Consider the following 21,754-nt stretch of genomic DNA (forward strand, 5'->3'; position numbering starts at 1 on the left):
CAAGCATGCAACCCAAAAGATAAACCCAAAAGGATTGCAAAAAACAATCATTTACGCAACAATAATAGGAATGTCTTGTAAATCTTACAAAGTTGGAGTTTTTAAGTAACTTTGGCAGAATATTTGGGAGGAGGGAAAACTGTGAGCGTTTCAAAATGCAATGACGAATTTTAAACTTTGTCACACCAGTTTAGTGTAGATCTACTGAGTAGATGATTTTCAATCATATATTCAAGCATATTTTGGGCTAGTTTCTGCTCCTCCAGTTTAGCAAATGTAAAACTAAACTTGTCATGGGAAACAATGGGGAATAACATCAGCTGCAGTCTACCCTCAAGTAATTTACGTCCCTCATTCGTTGACGGTTTTCCCCATTTTGCATCCTACTCTACTCTCCAGATGGCGATTCTGCCGTCACGCCGCTCAGACCCGCTCAGGACGTAGCGGTCCTCCGCGGAGCAGAGCGTCTGGATGCTGTCCGAATGGGCCTGCAGCTCCTTTGCCACCGTCAGGGTCTGCGGGTGAATCACCAGCAGCCTCCCTCTCAGCTGAGCATCGCGGTGACCTCCCACGCTGCTCTCACCGCGGCAGCCCACCCAGATCTGAAGTCGAGGGTGACGAAAGTCACCCAAAATAGCTCTCATTGTCAAAAAATAATAGTAATCAGGCGTAATAACCAAACAAGGCCTACCTGGTCCTTGACTCGGATCATGCAGGTGACCCCTGAGCAACCTGTCAGGGAGATCTTCTTGAAAGCAGCTTTATGGCCGTCGGCGTGCCACATGAAGAGGTCGCCGGAGTCAGCCAAGCCTGTCCAGAGCTCCCCTCGCTGGAACACGCACACAAAAAAAAAGCATTAAAAAAAAAAAAAAAAGTCAAATTTATCATTTTAAACTTTACAATGTCATTCACACTGCACACATAAACAACCACGCGCACTCACAAATGGACAATTTGGAGTCTTTTTTGGAGTTAGCAGACGTGCTAACCACTTGTGTAGTCTGCTCGCCATTCACCATTTTAATCAATGATTCACAGTTAATATTATTGCTATTTTTGACTTTTTAATTCAGTGAATTTTTATGCTCTGTGAGGTGAAAATAAAACGTAGTTTCGCTGGCAGAAGGCTTTAGAAACAGTAACTTAAGTTTTTATCTCATCCAAGATGGAATACTCCATCCATCCATCCATCCATTTTCTTTGCCACTTATCCTCACAAGGGTCGCGGGGAGTGCTGGAGCCTATCCCAGCTGTCAACGGGCAGGAGGCAGGGTACACCAATTGTAGGGCACATCGAGACAAACAGCTGCACTCACAAATCACACCAAGGGGCAATTTAGAGTGCCCAGTTCATGTTTTTGGGATGTGGGAGGAAACCGGAGTGCCCGGAGAAAACCCCACGCAGGCACGGGGAGAACAAGCAACCTCTACACAGGTGGGGCCGGGATTGAACCCAAGACCTCAGAACTGTGAGGCCAAAGCTGCTCCACCGTGCCGCCCCTAAAATTCTTCTTTTTTCAAATGTAAATTTTTTTTACTGTATTATTGTTTTTAGATGATGTCATGTTTAATGCTTTTACATTGAAGATAAGCAACTCAGAAAATGGACGGATGTTCAATTTTTATTTATGTACAGTACGTTGTGTCAGATGAGGGGTCCTCGAATATTAAGTATTATTTTGTCACTATTTACATCCACAACATGTGACACAAGATGAAGTAGTTCGCGGTCAATATTTTGTATTAGAGTCATTCATCTTGTATTGTTGGTCAGTTTACCTGCACAATGTTTTTCTAGTCACAGTGACTTTGCATTATACTTGTTAGGAAAGATTAACGTGCTACATGTTCAACAAAGATGAGGATAAGTCACCTCTGGAATGACAATAAAGCTGCTGAGTGCACTTGTCGGACCTCGCACGTGTTCAGGTAGCAGCAGCCTCCTTTGTGGCGTCCCGCTCTTTTTCAGTTCCACAATGCTGTCACTGCAGCCTGTAAAAACAAATCATTTGGAAGGTTAAATCTGATGCGCGTAAAGGCAGGAAAACATGCGCACTTACAGCACCACAGCGTATCGCCGTGGATCTGTACGGAAGAGAGATGCTCGCAGATGACGTGAAACTGTCGCGTCACCTTCAAGCTGGACGAATCCCACTGCAGGATTGTCCCATCACAGCTGCATGAGTACAGCTCAGAACTGCAACGAAAGAGCATTAACGTGGGAATAAGAAGACTCGAGTGTGGCTTCTCTTACAAAAAATGGGTTCGGTTAATGCTCTAAGGTGTGATGGGGGGACAGGAGCAAACTACAGACGACTTTAGAATGAAACAGACTACAACCTGGAGTAGTTAGTTGCCAGTCAACCATTCCCAACATTCTCAACGATTACAGGACTCTGGATAATGTAAATTCTCGGTGAGCATGTAAAATGTTCCAAGTAACTTCAACCAATGTTAAGTTTGAAGCGACATGTCAAAGATGCAACTCATGTAACGCACGTCTACCTGCTGTGTTGATTTCCTGCGTCCAGTGCGAGTCCCGTCACCTCGTTCCTGTGCTCGGTAAGCCGTTTGCTGCAGGACAAGCTGTGAGCGTCGACGATGTAGATGACAGAGTCCTGGGAGCCGATCCAAACCTGGTCCTGGACCAATCCCAACATGCAGTTCTATTGTGGACAGGTTGGGCTTCAATTTAGTATATCAAAAAGTATTCTCTGTTAAAATATTTCTAAAGAACTTTTTTAAAGTAGCTCTAAAGAATTTCAAAGAACTATAGAACTTTAGGACCCAGTCCCATAGAATTCCTATAGATACATTTTGTTCTGTAGAAATTCTAGAGAAAACTTTTAGCAGGGTTCATTCTTATTTGAGAAATTGTTACATTCTGCACGGTAACCTCCATTTGGAACCCGAGGACTAATGTATATACTGTAATTTCCGGCCTACAAGCCGCAACTTTTTTCACACGCTTTCAACCCTGCGGTTTATGCGGTGATGCGGCGCTAGTGTTAGCGCACCTAGTCATAAGCCTCGGTACACGGAAAGAGTTTAACGCTAGAGCCGCGCTAGCGTTAGTGTGATGCTAGCGTTAGCCCGATGCTAGTGTTAAACTCTTTGTGTGTACTGAGGCTCATAACCAGGTGCCCTCTGTAGGTCGGGAATTACGGTATACATATTTTTTAAAATATGGGACGGCTTGATTTCACTCACCAGCTGTGACTCGCCAAGACGGATAGCGTCCTGGAGGATGGACCAGCTCGCGGCATCGAACACAACCACCCTGCCCCCGCTGAGGGCCACCCACAGCTTGGGATTCATCTCATCCTTTGAGTCGTCGCATGTCAACTGACCTGTACAGGAGAAAATGTCCATTCACGGAATCAAAAGTCTGGATACTGATTAAATGGACTGAAATATAACAATGGAAGAAGTGACAATGGGAGAAAGGCAGGTTTGAAGGAATTATGTGCAAGAATTGGTCACCAGTCAAATTCATTCAAGGCTCCAAGTGGACAAGGATCGCACATTAGCTTTTTGGTACAAATAGTGAACATATTTCGGGGTTGTCTATGTTTTTTTTAGCCATGCAATTAAAAAAAAGTTTGACAAGAGGGAAAGAATTCCCAATTTGTACAATGGCTGGATCAAAAGGGTTTTATGTGCATTTGTTCCGTCTGACCCGTATGTACACTTAAAAGGCTGGAAAACATCTCATGACTATATATATGTATATATATAAAAAAAGAAGTCAATCAGCATCCGTAATATCCACCAAGGAACAAAACACGTGTGGCATGCGAGCATTTTTGTTGTCGCGCAACAAAACTTCATCACAGCTATTCTGTAAAAATAACTTTGATGGCGATAGAGAGGGAAGTTGCAGCAATGCCGACGACATCAAGACGGCAAAACTAGAAATGCAGCGTGAATGACAAACATACAGCATATACTGTAGATGTACATGCATACAATAATTCTGCACCAGGGGTGCTCAATGAGTCGAAAAAAAAAAAGATAGCCGTATTTTTCTGACCTTTAGTTTACCGCGCAAGTGCAAAGAATGACACTTAGTACAGGAAAACACGCGAGTCAGCGAGCCCCCCCGTATTTTAAGCCCTTGCTTAAGAAATCTTATCAAAAATGAGTTTGGACGCTGGAGTAAAGAAGAGGACAAAAACATATCACTTTCATACAGAACGGGAGACGGACTTATTTTTCACGATGTCATTTTCGAAGTGTGTTTGACTCGTTTGCCAGCGTACTATTGTAATACCTAAAAAGTTAAATGTGGAGTGGCATTTTCGAACTCTTTATGGAAAATACGACGCCGACATTCCGCCGAAAAGCAAGCTGAGAATGAGAAAAGTGAACCAACTAAAATGCCAACCGGCGGCCGCACAGCAGTCGCTTTTCACACAATATAGTTCGACAGCGAAAGCCGCCACCGTAAAGGAGTTGAGTTACACGGCGCGGTGAAGCCGTGGCTGATGCGTGGAAGGACGTCGGCGTTGCAGTTGGAATCCACTAAAATGAGTGACACAGGCCAGGTGTGCATTTTTATTCAGATGGTGTTTAGTGATCGTCAACGTGAACTAAAATACTTACAAAAAATGTTTATAGTTCTTATATATTCGAAAGAAAAAAAAAAAAAGATGGCCACGCCTCTCCCCGATCGTGAGAGGCTGGATGCTTGAAAAGTAGATCTAGGGGTAAAAAAAAGTCTGGGCACCCCTGTTCTGCACTATGATTATGTACATGGAAATCATCACCCGGTCTGCAAACCGTACCTGGAGTGTAGAGCAGCATGCGGACAGTCTGCGGCTCTGCCAGGTCCAACGATGGGTTAATTTTGTGTTTTAGCATTTCGGATGTAGTTTTCGGCACCATCATGGGCACTGTCCAGAGAAACGTACATGCAATTTACAGACGACAGGAACAAGAACGTTAAATCACGATTTCTCATATTTGGAAACAATCAATCAAATAATCATGATCGAAAAGGAACGATGGCGTTCCAAAGCATTCGAGCATAGCTTGCATAAAATCGGTCTAGCAAGCCGTGTTGTTCGTGGACAGCACAGAATTGCTAATCCAGTTTGTTCCCCATAAAAAGTGCAATTCATCCATCAATTAAAGAAGGGTTTACCAAGTTCATTGTCAGAAATCTCACATATTCTGTATGTAAACTACTGATAGACATGAAGAATCTATTAATGCTAGCATGACTCAAACATCTCCTTGATGATCAATAAAATATCTTACGTTGGAATCAGAATCTGGAATCTTACTTTTGACTCAACAGTAAGTGTAAACAGTAGTTTTATCGTTATTGGAGAGGAAGAGTAAGCGGGCACCTTCATGTTTGATCTTGTCGAAATAGGCGAGCTTCGAGGCAGCACAGATTGACCTTTGGCTGCGCAGAACCCCCACCACGGCATCCATCAGCAGCACATTGGTCAGAGCCTGAGTCATGTACTGAGGGTACTAAAATTGACATCATCTGAAGTGTTTCACTTTGCGTCAAAACCACGCCTGCCAAGCCAAAATTATTCCTTTTCCTTACCTTATGCTGGTCGGCCATCTTGCGCCCGGCCCACATCTCCTTGACCACAAGATTCCAGAGAGCGGTTTCTGTTTTCAGGTTGGCCTCGAACGCCTCCAGCTTGCCGGAAGTTCGGATACGCAGAGAAGGAATCCGCAGCGGGAGAAAAGGAGCCGAAGCGACCTTTACCTCCTGTATGGAAGAGCCCTTAGCTGTTAGCTTGTTAGCCAAGTTCACAGGAAACGATCATGATTGAAAAGTTTTTTAAACTAAAAAAAGCACCTGTATATCTCTGAACATGGTGATTTCCTGGAAGCCCGGCCGACCCTCTGGGAGTAAGAAGAGACGCTTCTGGGTCATGGCGATTTTACCGACGCCGCGAGAGGTCTTGACGCAGGACGACACCTTGTAGACGCACTCGCTGTGGTCCAGGTGCTCAATGACCTCAGCGGGGAAGTTGACGTCTTGAGCCTCGGCCTCGGTTTCCTTCCAGAAGGTGTAGAACCCTTTGAAGATCTCGGGGTCCACTTGCTTTGACTCACCTAAGCACACGTGTATACCCAATCCGATTTCAGCTTCAGTGTGGCCGTGCCAATATAATCTGCCCAAGACCAACAGAATCGTGAGAGCTAATTGAAAGTAAACATAATCGGTCTGTGTTTTTAACCAGTAGGATTTCAAATTCTACAGCTGGGTTAGGTTCAGCACTTCCCGTGACCCTTGTGAGCATAAGCAGCTAAGAAAATGGATGGATGGATTCCAAATTTGACAGCTGGGATAGGCTCAGCACTCCCTGCGACTGTTGTGAGGATAACCGGCTAAGAAAATGGATGAATGGATTTCAAATTTGCCCTCCCAATGGCCAGTTAGCTGCTTATCGATGACATCAGAATTTTTCCATCCTCTGATTGGTTGATATCACACCGAGCCAAGTTCAACTAGCAAACTATATTGGTGCGATCAAATTTTTTATTTAATGATCAGCATCTCTAGGGGGTATGAAGTATTTTTTAAAAATTATTTAATAAATATTAATTTTTAATTTGTCATGTTCTTCTCCCTTTGCTTCCCAAGTTACTGTATTATCTTGGTTTAATAAATTATTTCAAATTGCTTTACTTAAGTCTACTTTGGAGTCTAAGACTTGTGGATCTGGCGGGAGGGCTCCAAGGCCAGCACCTGGTTCCTGGGTCTGCACCAGTCAGACCGAAAGGGTGACGTGGGTCCCGCTTCACATGGGCTGACACCTGCGGGAGAGGCCATAGGGGTCAGGCGCAGTGTGAGCTGTTGGTGGCCAAAGGCAGGGACTTTGCCGATCCGATCTGAAGCTGACTCTAGGGACGTGGAATGTCACCTCTCCATTCGGGAAGGAGCAAGAACTGGTATGTGAGGTCGAGAAGCCTCCACACAATGCTTAGGTTCTGGTACCAGTCCTCTTGAGAGGGGTTGGGCTCTCTTCGTGAGGGGCGCCAAGGTGCTCCGTGACTAAACCACACAGAATGTTTGTACAAAAAACTACAAGATCCATTGACATGAAGTTTGTGGTGGGGACGTCATTTCTCAAGCAAGTCCTCATCATTACTTCTTGAATTTTCAGATCCAAAGAAATTTGTTTTCACAATTTTGAGGTCTCTATTGACCTTGGATGCATGTTCAGGGAATGTGGGAAAGTGTGTCTCAGTTTGAAAAATAATGAAAAATGAGTCCAAGTCCAATCTTAGAAGAGTTTCACACAATGAGGACTCAGGACTCAAAATCAGGGGTGGGTGGGCAACCCAAAGCCTGTGGGCCATTTACTGTGCGGCTCATGGGAGTATTTGATCTGAACACGCATGCATTTTGAAAAACATTTAACCACTTTAATCCACAAAATATCATGCACCCATTAATAAAAACAAACAAAAAAAAAAAACGCATTTGTTTAATTCATTTTCATAAACTTTGCTTGGACCTTGCAGGAATTTATAAAAGCTGTCACGGCGCCTGATAGCGAAACACTCCTGCAATAAATCAATTTCAGAAGATATCGCTTTGTTTTCTGTTGCTATATTGAGGCCCGTTTATTGTTCAGATTTATTTATAGAACTGCATAACGGCATTATTGTGATGTAAGTGCGAGGAACTAAATATAAACATGGTACACTCGTGTTCTTTGCGTGTCCGTATTTGGCGCAACTTGCAGTCTAGAAATTGTACTTCATGCTGAATACCAATTAGAATGGAACAGATTACAGGACTGTTGCGTTTGTTTGTAAAAAAAAAAACAACAACATTTGTATATAAAGACCTTTTGTTTCTAGCGAGTCATTGGCTGCAGGGTTCATGGAGTGCTTGGCCTTGCGTGCTTCCAAACCCAAATGTGACTTCTTGAAAAAATGTGTGGCAAATGTAATGAATTAAGCACAGTTGGGTGTGAGTATCAGCAAGTAGAAAAACAATCCAACTGTAACAGTCAGAACGACAGATTTCATTGTACTGTAATGTAAATGTACGTATCACGTTTAAATGCAAAATAGATTTGATTTCATGATGTTGGCTACTAATTAAAATGTGAATGGAGGACAATAGATGATCCTTAAGTTTGTTATAAATAACTTTTGGAATGTGCTACACAATGTATCTGTTGTATAAAAACCATTGTGAAGAGATTTTATTGTGAAGGTGGATGGTCACATGACCCTGGTTGCGTTCAAAGCACTTGTGGAATTGTGGGTAAGAAGCGGGAAAATATTAATTAAAGGGGAAGGCCACTCATTGAAAATAACAATGTATCAGATAGGTCATGTCCTTGGTACTATAACTTTAAAATAAAGATTTTCACCAGATATCATTTCAAGTTCGCTGACATTGTGGCGGGTCACATGACCTACGGATGTGACGTGTCGTGCGCTCGACCCGCTGCTCGGTCACGTTCCTACACAGTTATTGTCAGCTCAGATTTCTCGGATTTATCCTCTTCTGATGAAGAAATAGCAGTATCGGTTGAACGGGAAGATGGAGGAATACGTCCATACAGATTTGAACCTGTGGCTGTCAATAATGTTGAATATTGGGATGGTTCTTTGAACGGGAATGACACGGAGTCTTACTACTCGGAGGCCGACGCGCAGGACATAAGTGCGTAAACAAAGGCCCCCGGAGGTCGTGAGCAAGCTCCGGGCCGGCAACTGGCTGCCCGTTGACAGCTGAGATAGGCTCCAGCATGCCCCCCGACCCTCGTGAGAATAAGTGGCAAACTCAATGGATGGATTTGAGTTTCACAAAAACATGAGTTCTTTACTACAATTAACCCATTCATGGACAGGGTGGCAATTTTTTTGCCTTATTGAGATAAAAGTCTCCTAACAGGCCACAATCAAGGAAATAACACTTCTTTTTCATTTAGGGTTAAGTTATATGATCACTTTATTAATTTATAATGTTGGCCCAAAAATCTAACTGCTAACTTTGACCAATGAGTTATCCTCTCCTGATACCAAATTATGGCTTCAGATTAAGACACTTAAATATTTTGATATACTGAAGGATATCATGCGTGAAAATCATGATGTCCCAAAAATGGGACGCTGTCCACAATTGGGTTTTAATATATCATTTTTCGTCTGTCTTTGGAGTGATGCATAATCACATGTAGAAGAATTCAATAGTCTTCTACTGATTAGATGCCGTCATTCGTACAATCGAACAATAACCAAACGGGCCCAGCTTTTAAAATTGAGTCTATAAACTTGGATAACCTGGCATGATATTGCAAAATTGCAAATAAATATTGTATTAATGTGCGTGAAGTTCATGGTAATTTATTTGAATCCTGATATCAGCAAACAGTAGAGTCATTTGTTGACCATGTTGTTGGAAAATGGCAACACATTATTCAAAAACATGTTTACTCCTTAATGGGAAAATGTGCGCAAAATGGGAAGGAATTCCCCTCGAAGTCTTCTTCCCGTGTCCCTCCCTTCCATCACTTACTGGCAGAGAGCGCGTCGAATAGGCGATGTATGGTCGCCACGTCCTTAAGGATTCCGCCCTCCTGGATGCAACGCACAAATTCCCCTCGATCCAGATGCTTCCGAGGCAGTTCGAACTTCTTGAAGTCGTCATCGAGTCGCGCCGACGGTTTCTCGTTTTCCGTCTTCACCTGACGGTTTGAAAAGGTGACGTAATCCTTTGGATGTTGAATTCGTGAAGGTGTAAGGCTACCGACCTTGAGGATAAGTCTTTTGAGCTCGGGCCATCTGTTGGCTTGCTGCTGCTCTTCCTGTATGAGCGAGTCCACCAGCCACGTGACCACTCGCGTGGGGAAGATGGCCGTGTCGGTCTTGTGGAGAGTCTGGAAGTTGGCCAGAGCGTTGAGGCGCCGCGAGCACAGCAGATTGGTAAAACCACGCAGGTAGTAGTATCTTGGGGACAGATAAAACAACTCTTAAGTTTAAGTGCCGTAATTCCCGGCCTACAGGGCGCACCTGGTTATAAGCCTCACCCAGTACATTTGTCAAGGAAATACCATTTGGTACATACACAACACACGCCGCAGCTGTGTAAAAGCCGCAAGTGCCCACATTGAAACCCACATTGAAACACAAGATATTTACAGTTAAAAACGGTACACAGAGAATTAGCTAACTCTAACGCTAATGCTAGCGCCATGCTAACGCTAGCGCTGCGTTAACAGGGCCGGTTAAAAAAACATACTGGTAAAAATCAGTGAGACACGGCAGTAACACGCCAGTGCAGGGCTAACAGGGCCTGACCGGTAAAAGTCACTTCCTCGGCAAGTATATTCCACCGGTCTCACTCTTACCTTTTCCGCTAGAGTGGCCACCTGTGGCCGTGAGGAAAAAATGCACAAATTAGCCGCATCACCGCATAAACCACAGGGTTAAAAGCGTGTGAAAAAAGTCATGGCTTGTAGGCCAGAAATTACGGTATAGTTTACCTCCAGGGTTGGAGTCAATCTAATTTAACACAAGACTTGTGCAAAAGAAAGAACATTTACTTTAGCAGGACCCTTAGAAATAGCCCCAATTACCCTAAAATAGACACTTCAAACCACAATGGCAGAATTTAGGGCTTGGTATCGTGAGGACTTTTTCTAACTTTTTACGTTCCAAAGAATTCTGCGAAGAAAGAAAGCTCAAACTCCACATGTATTATTTTGGTCATCATCGACCTTTGCCGTCATGCTGTTGTCCACATGCAATCAGGAAAACTGAAATATGGGGGTGTATAAAATAATTTCTTTTCAAAATCAGTCGTGAGTATTCATTTAAATTGGGGGCAAGTGGATAATAGCTTTAAAAAAAATTACCTGGCTAGTAGAGTAGAGTTTTCACTTTGGACCGAGTCGATTGCCTTGCCAAGAAGCCGGATCAGCTCAAAGTAATAACTTTGAACAGCGTGAAAGGACAGACAATCGGGAAATTCTGGGAGCTTGAAAACCGTCACGGGTTTGGGAGGCAACCTCGCTGCTTGGATCAAAGGAGAACATGCAACGAGGAAAACATCAGTGCCTGAAACTAACCAGCTCAATTGCATCCACTAAGAGGTTCTGTTGAGTTGTTCCTTTCCAGTCTCACCAGGTTCACACATGATGATTCTGGTCACTAGTGAACTTCTTTGAAAGTGAACGGTTTGCTCTTGGTCGCTTAGGGTGGGAAGGCTCATTCCCTGTCGAGGAATCAGCTTGTTCTCGGGGAGGGAGCTCTTTCTCCGATCTTGGATCTCCTGCATGGTGGGCCTGCGTGGGATTTCCAGTGATGCCTTCATCCTTGTGGGAATCGGATCGGGAAACAAAAGCAATAGTGGGCAATAGTGGTGCAATGCGACGAGTTACAGTTAGGTTACGATGAAGATCTATCATATACGTATATATTAGTTCAATAGAAGATTTTGTATTTTCCGTACCGTAAGGCGCACCGCATTATAAGGCGCACCTCCAATGAATGGCATATCCTAAAACTTTCTCCATATATAAGGCGCACTGGATTACAAGGCGCATAGAATAGATGCTACAATAGAGGCTGGGGTTACGTTATGCATCCATTAGATGGAGCTGCACTAAAGGCTCAATATTGATCCGTATATAAGGCGCACCGGATTATAAGGCGCACTGTCGGCTTTTGAGGAAATTAAAGGCTTTTAGATGCGACTTACAGTGCGGAAAATACCGTAAGTCTTTTGAATTTGACACACCGCGGAGAAGAATGTTTTTGCCAGATTTGAATGATTGAAAAAAATGGCAACATATATAAAATGCGGCTCAAAATGGTGACGTGAGCACTCAGCGTCGACAACGAGGCGCTCTAAAGCGGCCAGGCTAGCAGACTATCCGAATGGAAAGATGCATTTTCAGGGTGCTCAGGTTCTTATGGAGTGGGGAGTGGAAAGTGACGCGCTTGGGCCGTGTTTCAACCACGCCCACAGAAACAGGAAAACTGAAATGCGGAAAAAAGTTTTAGCACTAAAGCTCCTCAATCCAGCACTACGTCGTTCTTAGTTTTCCCACATTAAGCCTTCACAGCATCTTAAGATTCCTCCCCTCCACCATCTCCTTGCCACACCCCAACCTGACCCCACATAAGGGGAGGGCAATAGATGGATAAAAAGAAAAAAGATCCATCGTTTCCTTCAAATGGTCCCAGGCATTCATATTCCATCAATTTTCTTAGCCGCTTATCCTCACAAGGGTCGCAGGGAATGTTGGAGCCTATCCCAGTTGTCGACAGGCAGGAGGCAGGGTACACCCTGAACTGGTTGCCAGCCAATCCCAGGGCGCATTGAGACAAACAGCCGCTCTCACAATTACACCTAGGGGCAATTTATTAATGTTGCATGTTTTTGGGATGTGGGAGGAAACCGGAGTGCCCGGAGAAAACCCAGCGACAGCTTACTTTTGCATCTCAGATCGAGTGCTGAGTTCCATGCGAGCAAAGTTGTCCATCTTCCTGTTGAGACGATCCCTGAGGAAAGAATGGAAGATGTGTGTCTCCAAAACCTGCAACGAAGCCATAGAACGACACAACAATGTGTAAAACTTGGAATAAATGTACATTTTTCTGGAGGTAAACCCCACAAACACGTAAACCTACCAGCTAAAATGTTAAGTTAGCCAACACTGTTTAGATTGATTAGACTGCACTTAGGCACCTAATATTGAGTCCTGTGAGCATTTATGTTTTTGAGTATTGTGTGATACATAAAAGGACAACAATATAAAACGCATTTACATTTTTGTAGAAAAGTTGTTCCGCTAGTTCTCTGCTTTTCAGGAACTCTTCACCGTTAAACACTCGGTGTTCATAGTTCAAGTGCCTGCTCACATCTCTGCAAGGCACAAACAAAGAAAGAAGGTCGAACTAATAATGTGACAACATGAGCAAAAGTGTTCTTCATAATATTGTATCCCATGAATATAAGCGAGTGACAACCGGAATATGTTGACAATGAGTTCGGTGGTGATGCTCTGAATGTCACGGTTCAGATTGCGCTGCCACGCTCGTCTCCGGGCGCGTTGAACCTCGATGTCGGTGCAGCTCACACGCTTGCACTGCTCCAGGTCAAAATGGATCTTCAGAGATTGACACCTATACGAAACTTGTTGGTTATTATATGGCCACTGACAGCCCAATATACATTTTGAAATAGATATTGTTATGAAAACTACATATAATATTATTCACTTCAACGTCTATACAAAAAAACCCCGCGGAGAGCGTGTCATTCATGCGCAGGGTGGCGGCCATATTGACTGCAACGTCATTTGCAGATGTCACACTGGGACAGTCGCCATTGAGAAGAATCTGTTCCACCTGCTATGGGAGATGAACATGAGAGATTTTTGGATTTTTCTGACGCAACCTCTGACACGGAAGCTCTTTTCGAAGAAGAGAAGATCTCACAATCGAGTGAAGTGGCCGGGTCAATATTACCCTATCGTTTCGAGCCATAATTAGATGATATGCGGATCACTTCTAACTAACAACAGACTCCTCGACAGTATGTGTGACAGTATTTAGGGTACTGAGGAGGACCCATGCCGGGCGAAGTAACTACTTCAGGGGTGCCCAGACACCGGTAGCCGGTGGGGGGAGAGCTCCTTTCTCCTCCCACACACAGCCAAACCGCCTCCCCGCCTGATCCACCTCTGTGTCGGGGCTAACGCCGGCCCCGGCATTAGTCGCCACTGCACATCAACACATTTAGCACCCCTGACTTACGTACTTTATTAAGTTATTATGACGTGGATCTTTTGTTACTTCTGAGAGGATTACGTCATCCCCCCCCCCCAACAATTGTTGGGTTTTTTTTAAATCGCTCTGTACAATCTACCTCTCATTTGGAACCCACAAAGCTCTCGTCCTTTGCACCTGTGCAATCCATTTTCCACGACGAACCGCGTCTTTAGGAAACGTATGAAGAGTGAATCCATCCGCCCGAGTGTTCGGGTAAAATCCAGCAGTACAACGAGCCGGCATTTTGGCTAACACGGAGAAAAAAACAGCTAATCTCTTGCAGGTACAATAGGTGTAAATATGCAACCCCGCCACTAGAGGCATCTTCCTATTTCTTCTTGAACACAAAGTCCGAGAGAGACGGCGGGAGATGAAAAAAATCGATCTACGCCAAAGTCCAGACTTACCGTGAAAAAATGGATGGGGCCATTCTGGATGATTATTTTCAGTTAAAAACACTAAAGTTTATGTTTTAGGTGTCAGTGGCCCTTTAATCAAAATGAAATATTGAACTAAGTTTGTAGCAGGTATCAGGACGGCATAGACCTCTGCGTGAAACAGTCAGCTGCAAGCGGGGGGATCTCTGGTAGGTCAACAGTCTCCGAACAGGAAGTGGACACACATCCTTCATCAATGTTGATGAGGATCAGATCATCTGTTTCCTGCATGGACAGAAAAAATGACGCAATTTTCCAACGTGTTTAATTGAGCGACTGGTCCGGGCAAATGCCCTCACCGCCGCAACTTCTTCAAAATGGCAGAGGTGGCAGCCCATGAGGAAGGCGGTGGGCGCCATGAGGAAGTCCAGCATGCCTCTGGCCAGGACGGGAACGTAAGGATGTTGCCACGAGAGGGGCTGCAAAACCAAGATCGGCACAAACAATGTGGGACGTAATGCATCACTTCTATCTAAATCATCTAAAAAGGGGAGGAAAAAAAAAAACAAAGATTAGCACTCCAAAAACTGTACATAATGTGACTATAGATTGAACTAAATATCTTGTCAAATAGTTCTTCATAATCACATTTCGTTGAAAAACAAAATGACAGTCAATGACAACATCAAAGCCATCCATCCATCCATCCATCCATCCATCCATCCATTTCCTTTGCCGCTTATCCTCACAAGGTTCACGGGAGTGCTGGAGCCTATCCCAGCTGTCAACGGGCAGGAGGCGGGGTACAGCCTGAACTGGTTGCCAGCCAATCATAGGGCACATGGAGACAGCCATACTCACAATCACACTTAGAAGCAATTTAGAGTCACCAATTAGTGTTGCATGTTTTTTGGGATGTAGGAGGAAACCGGAGTTCCCGGGGAAAGCCCAAACAGGCACAGGGAGAACACAACCGGGTCCGGTATTGAACTCGGGTCATCAGAACTGTGAGGCCACTGCTTTCCAGCTGATCCACCCTGCCGCCCAGTGTTTTAATAGTGCCAATAAAATGTGCATTTGGGGGGTAGGGGGGAATACTTTGAATAATTACCAAAATTCCCAGCCGACAGAGCGCACCTGGTTATTAGCCTCACCTAGTACATTTGTAAAGGAAATAACATTTGGTACATACATATGCCGTAGCTGTGTAAAAGCCGCAAATGACCACATTGAAACACGAGATACTTACAAAGAAAGACGGTACACAGAGAGTCTAATGCTAATGCTAGCACCGCGCTAACGCTTGCGCCGCACTAACGCTGACACTAGCGCCGCACTAACAGGGCCGGTTAAAAAAAAAAAAAACATACCGGTAAAAATCATTGGAACACGGCAGTAACACGCTGGGCCGGACTGGTAAAAAGTCACTTCCTCGGCACATATATTCCACAGGTCTCACTCTTACCTTTTCCACTCGAGTGCCCCCCTTGCGGCGGTTAGAAAAAAATGCACAAATTAGCCGCATCACCGCATAAACCGCAGGGTTGAAAGCGTGTGAAAAAAGTCGCGGCTTATATGCCGGAAATTACGGTATAGGTTACCTGCAGGAAAAGCAGCAAGCTCTCAGCCACCAGCGTCAGTCGGGCGCAGCTGGCGGAGAAGAGGACGACTCTTTGCTCTTGGAGGAGGCAAGACAACACCTGCACAGGGAAGAGAAGGGACAGGTGAAGTTTCTAGAACAGCATGCGTCCATCTTTATTTGTGCAGCACCTGCAGGAGCTGATGCGGACGGAAGCAGAGGAAAGGCACGTGAAGGTCTAAATCTACAGCTGGGTAATCTTTGTCTTCTCTGGATGGCAATTCGATCATCAGAGGATGCAAAGTAAACATCTGAGGGGGGGAGACAAACATAGCATCGTCAAGCAATATGAGGATTTTTTTTTGTCTTTTTGTTTTTAATATTATGAAGACTGTCACGGATACCAAGTGGAGTTGTCCGGGAGGCGGGATGGGCACCAGCACCAATTTGGCTGCAAACTCTTTCACCTTCTCCTCAACGTCCGAAAAGCGACAAGCTCGGAGCTCCATTAGAAGACTGACGGGGAAAAAGGGGATGAAAGAAATCTGGCAATAACATTGGTTCAATCGGACCATCACAAAATCGCCATAACGCATGGAAAATAATGTCCCGTGCTACCAAAATATAACTTTTGGAAATGCAAGACAAATGTATAACAAAGAGAAAATTTAAGGCTGTGTCAAGATCTCGAGTTGTGTTTTTTTTATTGGTTGTCAGTTGGCTCTTCTGTGTATTTTATTGTCTGTTTGAAACCAGATTGTTCTGTTGTCCTGTTCTGTTTGCACTACTGCATTCTGTCTCGCGGCCATATTGGATTTCACACTTTCTCATTTTATTCCCTGCTAAAATAAATTCTATAGAACATTTCTGAAGTAGTTCTAAAGAATTTCTACTATAGAACTTTACGACCCAAGTCCTATAGAATTTCTATAGAAACATTTTGTTCTGTACAAATTCTGTAGAATTCTATTGAATTTCTGTAGAAATTTTCTAGCAGGGCTTCACTGTAATTATGGTGTTTTCAAAGTATTTCTCCTTATTCTGATCCTTCCTAGATTAGTCGCTGTTTGTAGTACTGTGGTGATACCATTTTTCATACTCACTAGAAGCGCTTCAGGTTCCCATTTTTTTCAGTTCTAACAAAGCGCTGTACACAAATAATCATACCATCATAACCAAACAGCAACTGTATTCTTAACATAAGATAATATCTAATCTCGATGGTTTTGTGTTTTCACGTGTTCTGGCGAGAAAACAGAGGCCTCACTGAAATCGAACGGCGGTGCGTTTGCACAGCGAACTCGCAGCCACGCCTCAAGCGTGTAACAATATTTTATAAGAATAAAGAGAGTGAATGACTCCTGCTATGTCTGCTTTGGAATCCAGTTAACTACTGTAATTCCTAGTTTAACGCTAGCTAAACTCTTTCTGTGTACGAGGCTTATAACCAGGTGCGCTAATGCTAGCTCTGCGCTAACGCTAGCCGCAGGGTTGAAAGCGTGTGAAAAAAAGTCGCGGTTTATAGGCCGGGAATTACGGTACATGCCATTCCAGGCTGTATTATTCTGAACAAAATTTGGTTGTGCTTCCTTTCCACTCACCATGACAGACAGTCTTTTAGCGCAGTGAAGTACGGATACTTGGAGATCACACAAAAACTGTAGGGACAGAATAGTTTGGAGCCAGCTCCATTCTGACTGGACGACGTCAACTCCTGTAACGCACAGCGGATGCAGTTCGACTCGGCTTCACGCGTGAGGGCGGTCATGTTTACTGGTCCCCACCTGGATCGGTCGCCAACACTGCGCTACTACTCCATGGGACTTTTTGCCAAAGACGTCTGTGAAAACCAGGAAGTGGAACTGCTCCTCTGCCTTTACGTTGGTCACTTGGAGCCCACCTCGAGAAACAAAGGCAGGTCAGTCACGGCAGTCGTTAACAAATTTTTAAGAATCCGTTCCTTCATTTTCTTTTCACAACTAACATGCATTTTATTCTCTTTCATGATAGTAGGACTTCAATTTTTAAAGTGCATTTGTTGGCACTGAGAGCAAGATATAAATTTCGCCCTGCCAAGAAGCCGAATCAGAACAATAGTTTTTAATCCCTGAAATTGGTGGTACTCTACATAAAATGGATGTCATGACACACAATATTTTTGTGAAACCTCTTTAACTGTACCCAAAAGTTTTCAGAATTTGAGAGAGCTAAATGCTAAATCGTTAGCAATCACGATTAGCATTACTGCGCTAGTGATAAAAAATGAACTCGCCCATTCAGCTCATGCTTATCCATGGGACGTGTAATTGCATATATAACAGTGTCTTAAAAATGACCTACAAATGCTCCTTTGTCGTTTTTGCCAAATGCTTGAGGGAAAGAACCGAAGAACCTAACATCAAAGAGCTCAGCACACACCACAACCCGGACTTGGACTTGCTGTTTCTGAACTCTAAGTCGTTCGTTCTACTTGCCGTCTGATTTTAGATCTTTCATCCTCGCTGGTGTTTAAATTCCTCGTCAAAGTAAAAAGTACTAAGCACTCCTCGCGCTCACTGAACAAGTAACTATCCATCCAACCATCCATTTTCTTTTGCCACTTATCCTCACTAGGGTCGTGGGGAGTGCTGGAGTTCATCCCAGATGTCAACGGGAAAGGGGGCGGGGTACACCCTGAGCTGGTTGCCAGCCAATCGCAGGGCACATCGAGACAAACAACAGTCGCACTCAAAATCACACCTAGGGGCAATTTAGAGTGTCCAATTAATGTTACATGTTTTTGGGATGTGGGAGGAAACCGGAGAGCCTGGAGAAAACCAGGGAGAACATGCAAACTCCACACAGGCACAGCCAGGGTTAAACCTGGATCCTCAGAACTGTGAGGTCAACGGTTTACCGGCCGGTTCACCGTGCCACCCATTTATTAAATTGTTTAATTTTTAAAAAAATGTCGTTAATTGAGTATATTTTGCCTTTTGTGGCGTTCAATACCAGGGAAGCAGAGTTGAGGCAAAGCCGTGAGGTCGATGTCTTTGGGAACTGCGGCGTCTTCACTGTCTTTTCTACCATTTGCCGCATCTTCACCTGCACAACTGTGACGGGCTACAGTAATAAGACACAAAGATGAAAAATTGAAATTCGCAAGATATGCAACATTTGGGGCGTGAAATTTTTTTTTATATTAGCCTTTTGGGTGAAATTCAAGGATGGATCTAAAATACACCAGAGGAGGATCTACAGAATAGAGCTCGTGCACCTACGTCACCAAAGTCACACGACTGGCCATATTGACGATCTAACAGAGCATTCTTCAATGCTATGTCGGTTGGAGACGGCACAAAAATATGTCTTATAGCACAATGCTCGGAGTTTTGTCCAATACTGTTAAACATTTAGAGGGTGATAATAAACGAAGGTATATGGAAAAATTAAAGACAGTTGGCATAGAGGACCCATATTCAATGCCGAAGTCGATGTTTTCACCGATAAGAAATTGGACTATTAACCCGCTTCCATTTATTTTGGACAACTGGATCCACAGATGGATCTGGGGAGTAAGTGGCTGAGATTTACACGGAAGAGTTTGAAAGCGTAGCAAAGTCTGGACGGATACAAATACTTCGTTGCTGGATCTGTTGTCAATCAAGAATAAATCCCACAGGGTGATAGAGCCACTCAGATTTTTTCAATACAAATACCAAAATTTAGATAAATGACCCCTGCTTTTACACAAACTCGCATTCATTAACTATGATTGGGAAAAAAAAAAGACAGCGAGTTGGGTCCTCCGTACACGGAAGCGTGTTGCGGCCACACGTTAACCTCCGTAAATGTCTCTGCGATAGACGGTTCATTTTCTTTTTTTAAATACGCATTATTCTCAAATGAGCCAATTTGTCATAATAATTACTTATTGGAAATTTGAGATTGAGAAGAATAATTCCTACATGAAATGAAATGATCGCTACGCAGGAGTGTGTATTTGGTTGGGCACCCTCAATTACGTTTAATTGCCGAAATCCATCAATATTTTCTGGTCTTTTCAGCGAATATTCCATAGAATGATCCCTTTGAATATCCGTCACGTCTGTTGTGACAACCAACGGCACAAATGGTCTCGGTTATTGTAAATATTCTCCTCTGGTTCAACGTCTCCCACAATGTCGAACAGCTCTGTTTGACCAGCAATATGACACCGTGAAGACGTTGACGTCGCGTGCACGAGCTCAATAGAGTTTGCGCTTTTAGATCCGACACGAACAGTAAGAATCTCACACCTCGGCCAGGTGACGCGGTGGATAAAGACGACCGCTTCCTCTTCTTCCTCAGCAAGGGGCGATGCCTCCTCCCATGCGACCTCGCCGCTTGCGAGCCGCTGACAAAGGGAGGGGCGAGGACGTGCAGGACCTCGGGCTCCAAAAAGACGCGCTCCAGACTTCTGTGACGGTTCACAGCCTTCAAGCAGAGTCGCCACACATCAGTTCGTCCAACTTTTTGTGTTGCAGAAGCGGAAATTACCTGGCAGAGCTCGCGCAGTTTCTCGGTGGACGCTCCCACCACCACACAGGCCTCGAGCAGAGGAGAAGGCAGATGGTCCGACATTGTTGACAAGGGTTCAGAACCTGACCCAAAGCCTCACATCGGCCGGGACTCAAGCACTGAGCTGCAAGAGAGAGAGAGAAAGAGAGAGAGAGAGAGAGAGAGAGAGAGAGAGAAAATAAAAAAGAAGGCGGAACGGTGACATGCAAATTTGACACAAATAATATCACATTAAAATTGAACGGAGCGACTGTTCCAGTAGATTTGAATGGTTTTGCAATACGACAATCGACATATGACTTTCTCATTTTTTTCAGTTTCTCAGAATACGGTGTTTACCATTTAGGAATCACAAATTTTGAACTTTATTTTCATTTTTACACTTCATTTGTATATTTTTAATCTGAAGCAGGTCACCCATTTCCAGGGTCTCAAAAGTGTAGAAAATAAAATAAATCAGAGCTTGCCTGGATGCAGACACCTTCAATTGTTATTTTTTTCTTCGTTTGTTTGTTCGTTTGTTTTTGTGAGATTTTGCGCTCTCGGCTTGCCATCCCTCAGAAAGTCCCAAGTTCCTTTTCACACAAGACAGCTAAGCAGCTGCCTTTCTGGAAAAAGCGTGTCATGAAATGAAATCTACAATCAAGTGCGGTGATTAGAAATAAAAAGGGTTTACATAAAAGTATAACGTTTCGCACTTGTGACTTTGCTCGACGACTTTTGTGTCCCGGCAATAACAAGAAAATCATAAAGGCTCTCATTGTCCAAATACTGCAATTAAATTTATACATTACATTCATCTAGCCAATGAAGTTATGGGAAAGAGTAGCGTAGGCTAGACTCAGGACAGAAGTAAGTATCTGCGAGCAGCAGTATGGTTTCATGCCTAGAAAGAGTTCCACAGATTGCTTTGAGGATGCTAATTGAAAAGTACAGAGAAGGTCAGAAGGAGCTAAATTGTGTCTTTGTGGATCTAGATAAAGACTATGACAGAGTACCAAGAGAGGAATTGTGGTACTGCATGCGGAAGTCTGGTGTGGCGGAGAAATATGTTATATAGAATAGTACAGGACATGTATTAGGGCACCAGAACAGTGGTGAGATGTGCCGTAGGTGTGTCAGAAGAATTTAAGGTGGAGGTAGGACTGCATCAGGGATCCGCCCTGAGCCCCTTCCTGTTTGGAGCTGTTAGGCGAAAGAGCGAGAGGAAGACCAAAGAAAAGGGTGATGGATGTTGTGAGGGAGGACATGACGACAGTGCGTGTTAGAGAGGAGGATGCACGAGATAGGCTTAGATGGAAAAAGATGACACGCTGTGGGGACCCCTAACGGGACAAGCCGAAGGAAAAAGAAGAAGATTCATCCAGCCTACAAATCAGACAATAATTGCCCTCTTTAGCGCTCGAGAATGCTCTTAACTACGCCATTCAAAGATGGAGGGTGTACAAATGTGTTAGTTCGCATAAAATCCGCGAGACTTTAC

At 44.0% G+C, this 21,754-nt stretch overlaps 1 protein-coding gene across 2 annotated transcripts in view; it reads right to left on the minus strand.

The window, feature by feature from the left end:
* Nucleotides 1–83: 83 nt before the first annotated feature.
* The window catches only part of LOC133501100 (DENN domain-containing protein 3-like), a 26,748-nt gene continuing 5,077 nt past the window's right edge, over nucleotides 84–21,754 (minus strand). The window contains exons 2-28 of one of the 2 annotated variants that reach the window (XM_061820553.1): nucleotides 20,251–20,395; nucleotides 20,010–20,187; nucleotides 18,724–18,834; nucleotides 17,517–17,632; nucleotides 17,334–17,446; nucleotides 16,137–16,248; nucleotides 15,924–16,043; nucleotides 15,755–15,853; nucleotides 14,513–14,632; nucleotides 14,323–14,438; nucleotides 12,973–13,128; nucleotides 12,772–12,868; nucleotides 12,436–12,539; nucleotides 11,122–11,312; nucleotides 10,854–11,010; nucleotides 9,750–9,945; nucleotides 9,515–9,683; nucleotides 5,825–6,084; nucleotides 5,564–5,734; nucleotides 5,355–5,484; nucleotides 4,788–4,895; nucleotides 3,211–3,350; nucleotides 2,506–2,666; nucleotides 2,061–2,197; nucleotides 1,874–1,992; nucleotides 692–829; nucleotides 84–602 (exon numbers count right to left, since the gene is read on the minus strand). In XM_061820553.1, coding sequence (XP_061676537.1) covers nucleotides 384–602; nucleotides 692–829; nucleotides 1,874–1,992; nucleotides 2,061–2,197; nucleotides 2,506–2,666; nucleotides 3,211–3,350; nucleotides 4,788–4,895; nucleotides 5,355–5,484; nucleotides 5,564–5,734; nucleotides 5,825–6,084; nucleotides 9,515–9,683; nucleotides 9,750–9,945; nucleotides 10,854–11,010; nucleotides 11,122–11,312; nucleotides 12,436–12,539; nucleotides 12,772–12,868; nucleotides 12,973–13,128; nucleotides 14,323–14,438; nucleotides 14,513–14,632; nucleotides 15,755–15,853; nucleotides 15,924–16,043; nucleotides 16,137–16,248; nucleotides 17,334–17,446; nucleotides 17,517–17,632; nucleotides 18,724–18,834; nucleotides 20,010–20,187; nucleotides 20,251–20,334 — 3,822 coding nt within the window. In that variant the 5' untranslated portion in view covers nucleotides 20,335–20,395 and the 3' untranslated portion in view covers nucleotides 84–383. Of the gene's footprint in view, nucleotides 603–691; nucleotides 830–1,873; nucleotides 1,993–2,060; nucleotides 2,198–2,505; nucleotides 2,667–3,210; nucleotides 3,351–4,787; nucleotides 4,896–5,354; nucleotides 5,485–5,563; nucleotides 5,735–5,824; nucleotides 6,085–9,514; nucleotides 9,684–9,749; nucleotides 9,946–10,853; nucleotides 11,014–11,121; nucleotides 11,313–12,435; nucleotides 12,540–12,771; nucleotides 12,869–12,972; nucleotides 13,129–14,322; nucleotides 14,439–14,512; nucleotides 14,633–15,754; nucleotides 15,854–15,923; nucleotides 16,044–16,136; nucleotides 16,249–17,333; nucleotides 17,447–17,516; nucleotides 17,633–18,723; nucleotides 18,835–20,009; nucleotides 20,188–20,250; nucleotides 20,396–21,754 lie in introns of both variants that reach the window. The other variant, XM_061820552.1, reaches the window with a different exon arrangement.

This window comes from Syngnathoides biaculeatus, chromosome 5 (genome assembly GCF_019802595.1).
Source record: "Syngnathoides biaculeatus isolate LvHL_M chromosome 5, ASM1980259v1, whole genome shotgun sequence".
In the NCBI taxonomy this organism is placed as follows: Eukaryota; Metazoa; Chordata; class Actinopteri; order Syngnathiformes; family Syngnathidae; genus Syngnathoides; species Syngnathoides biaculeatus.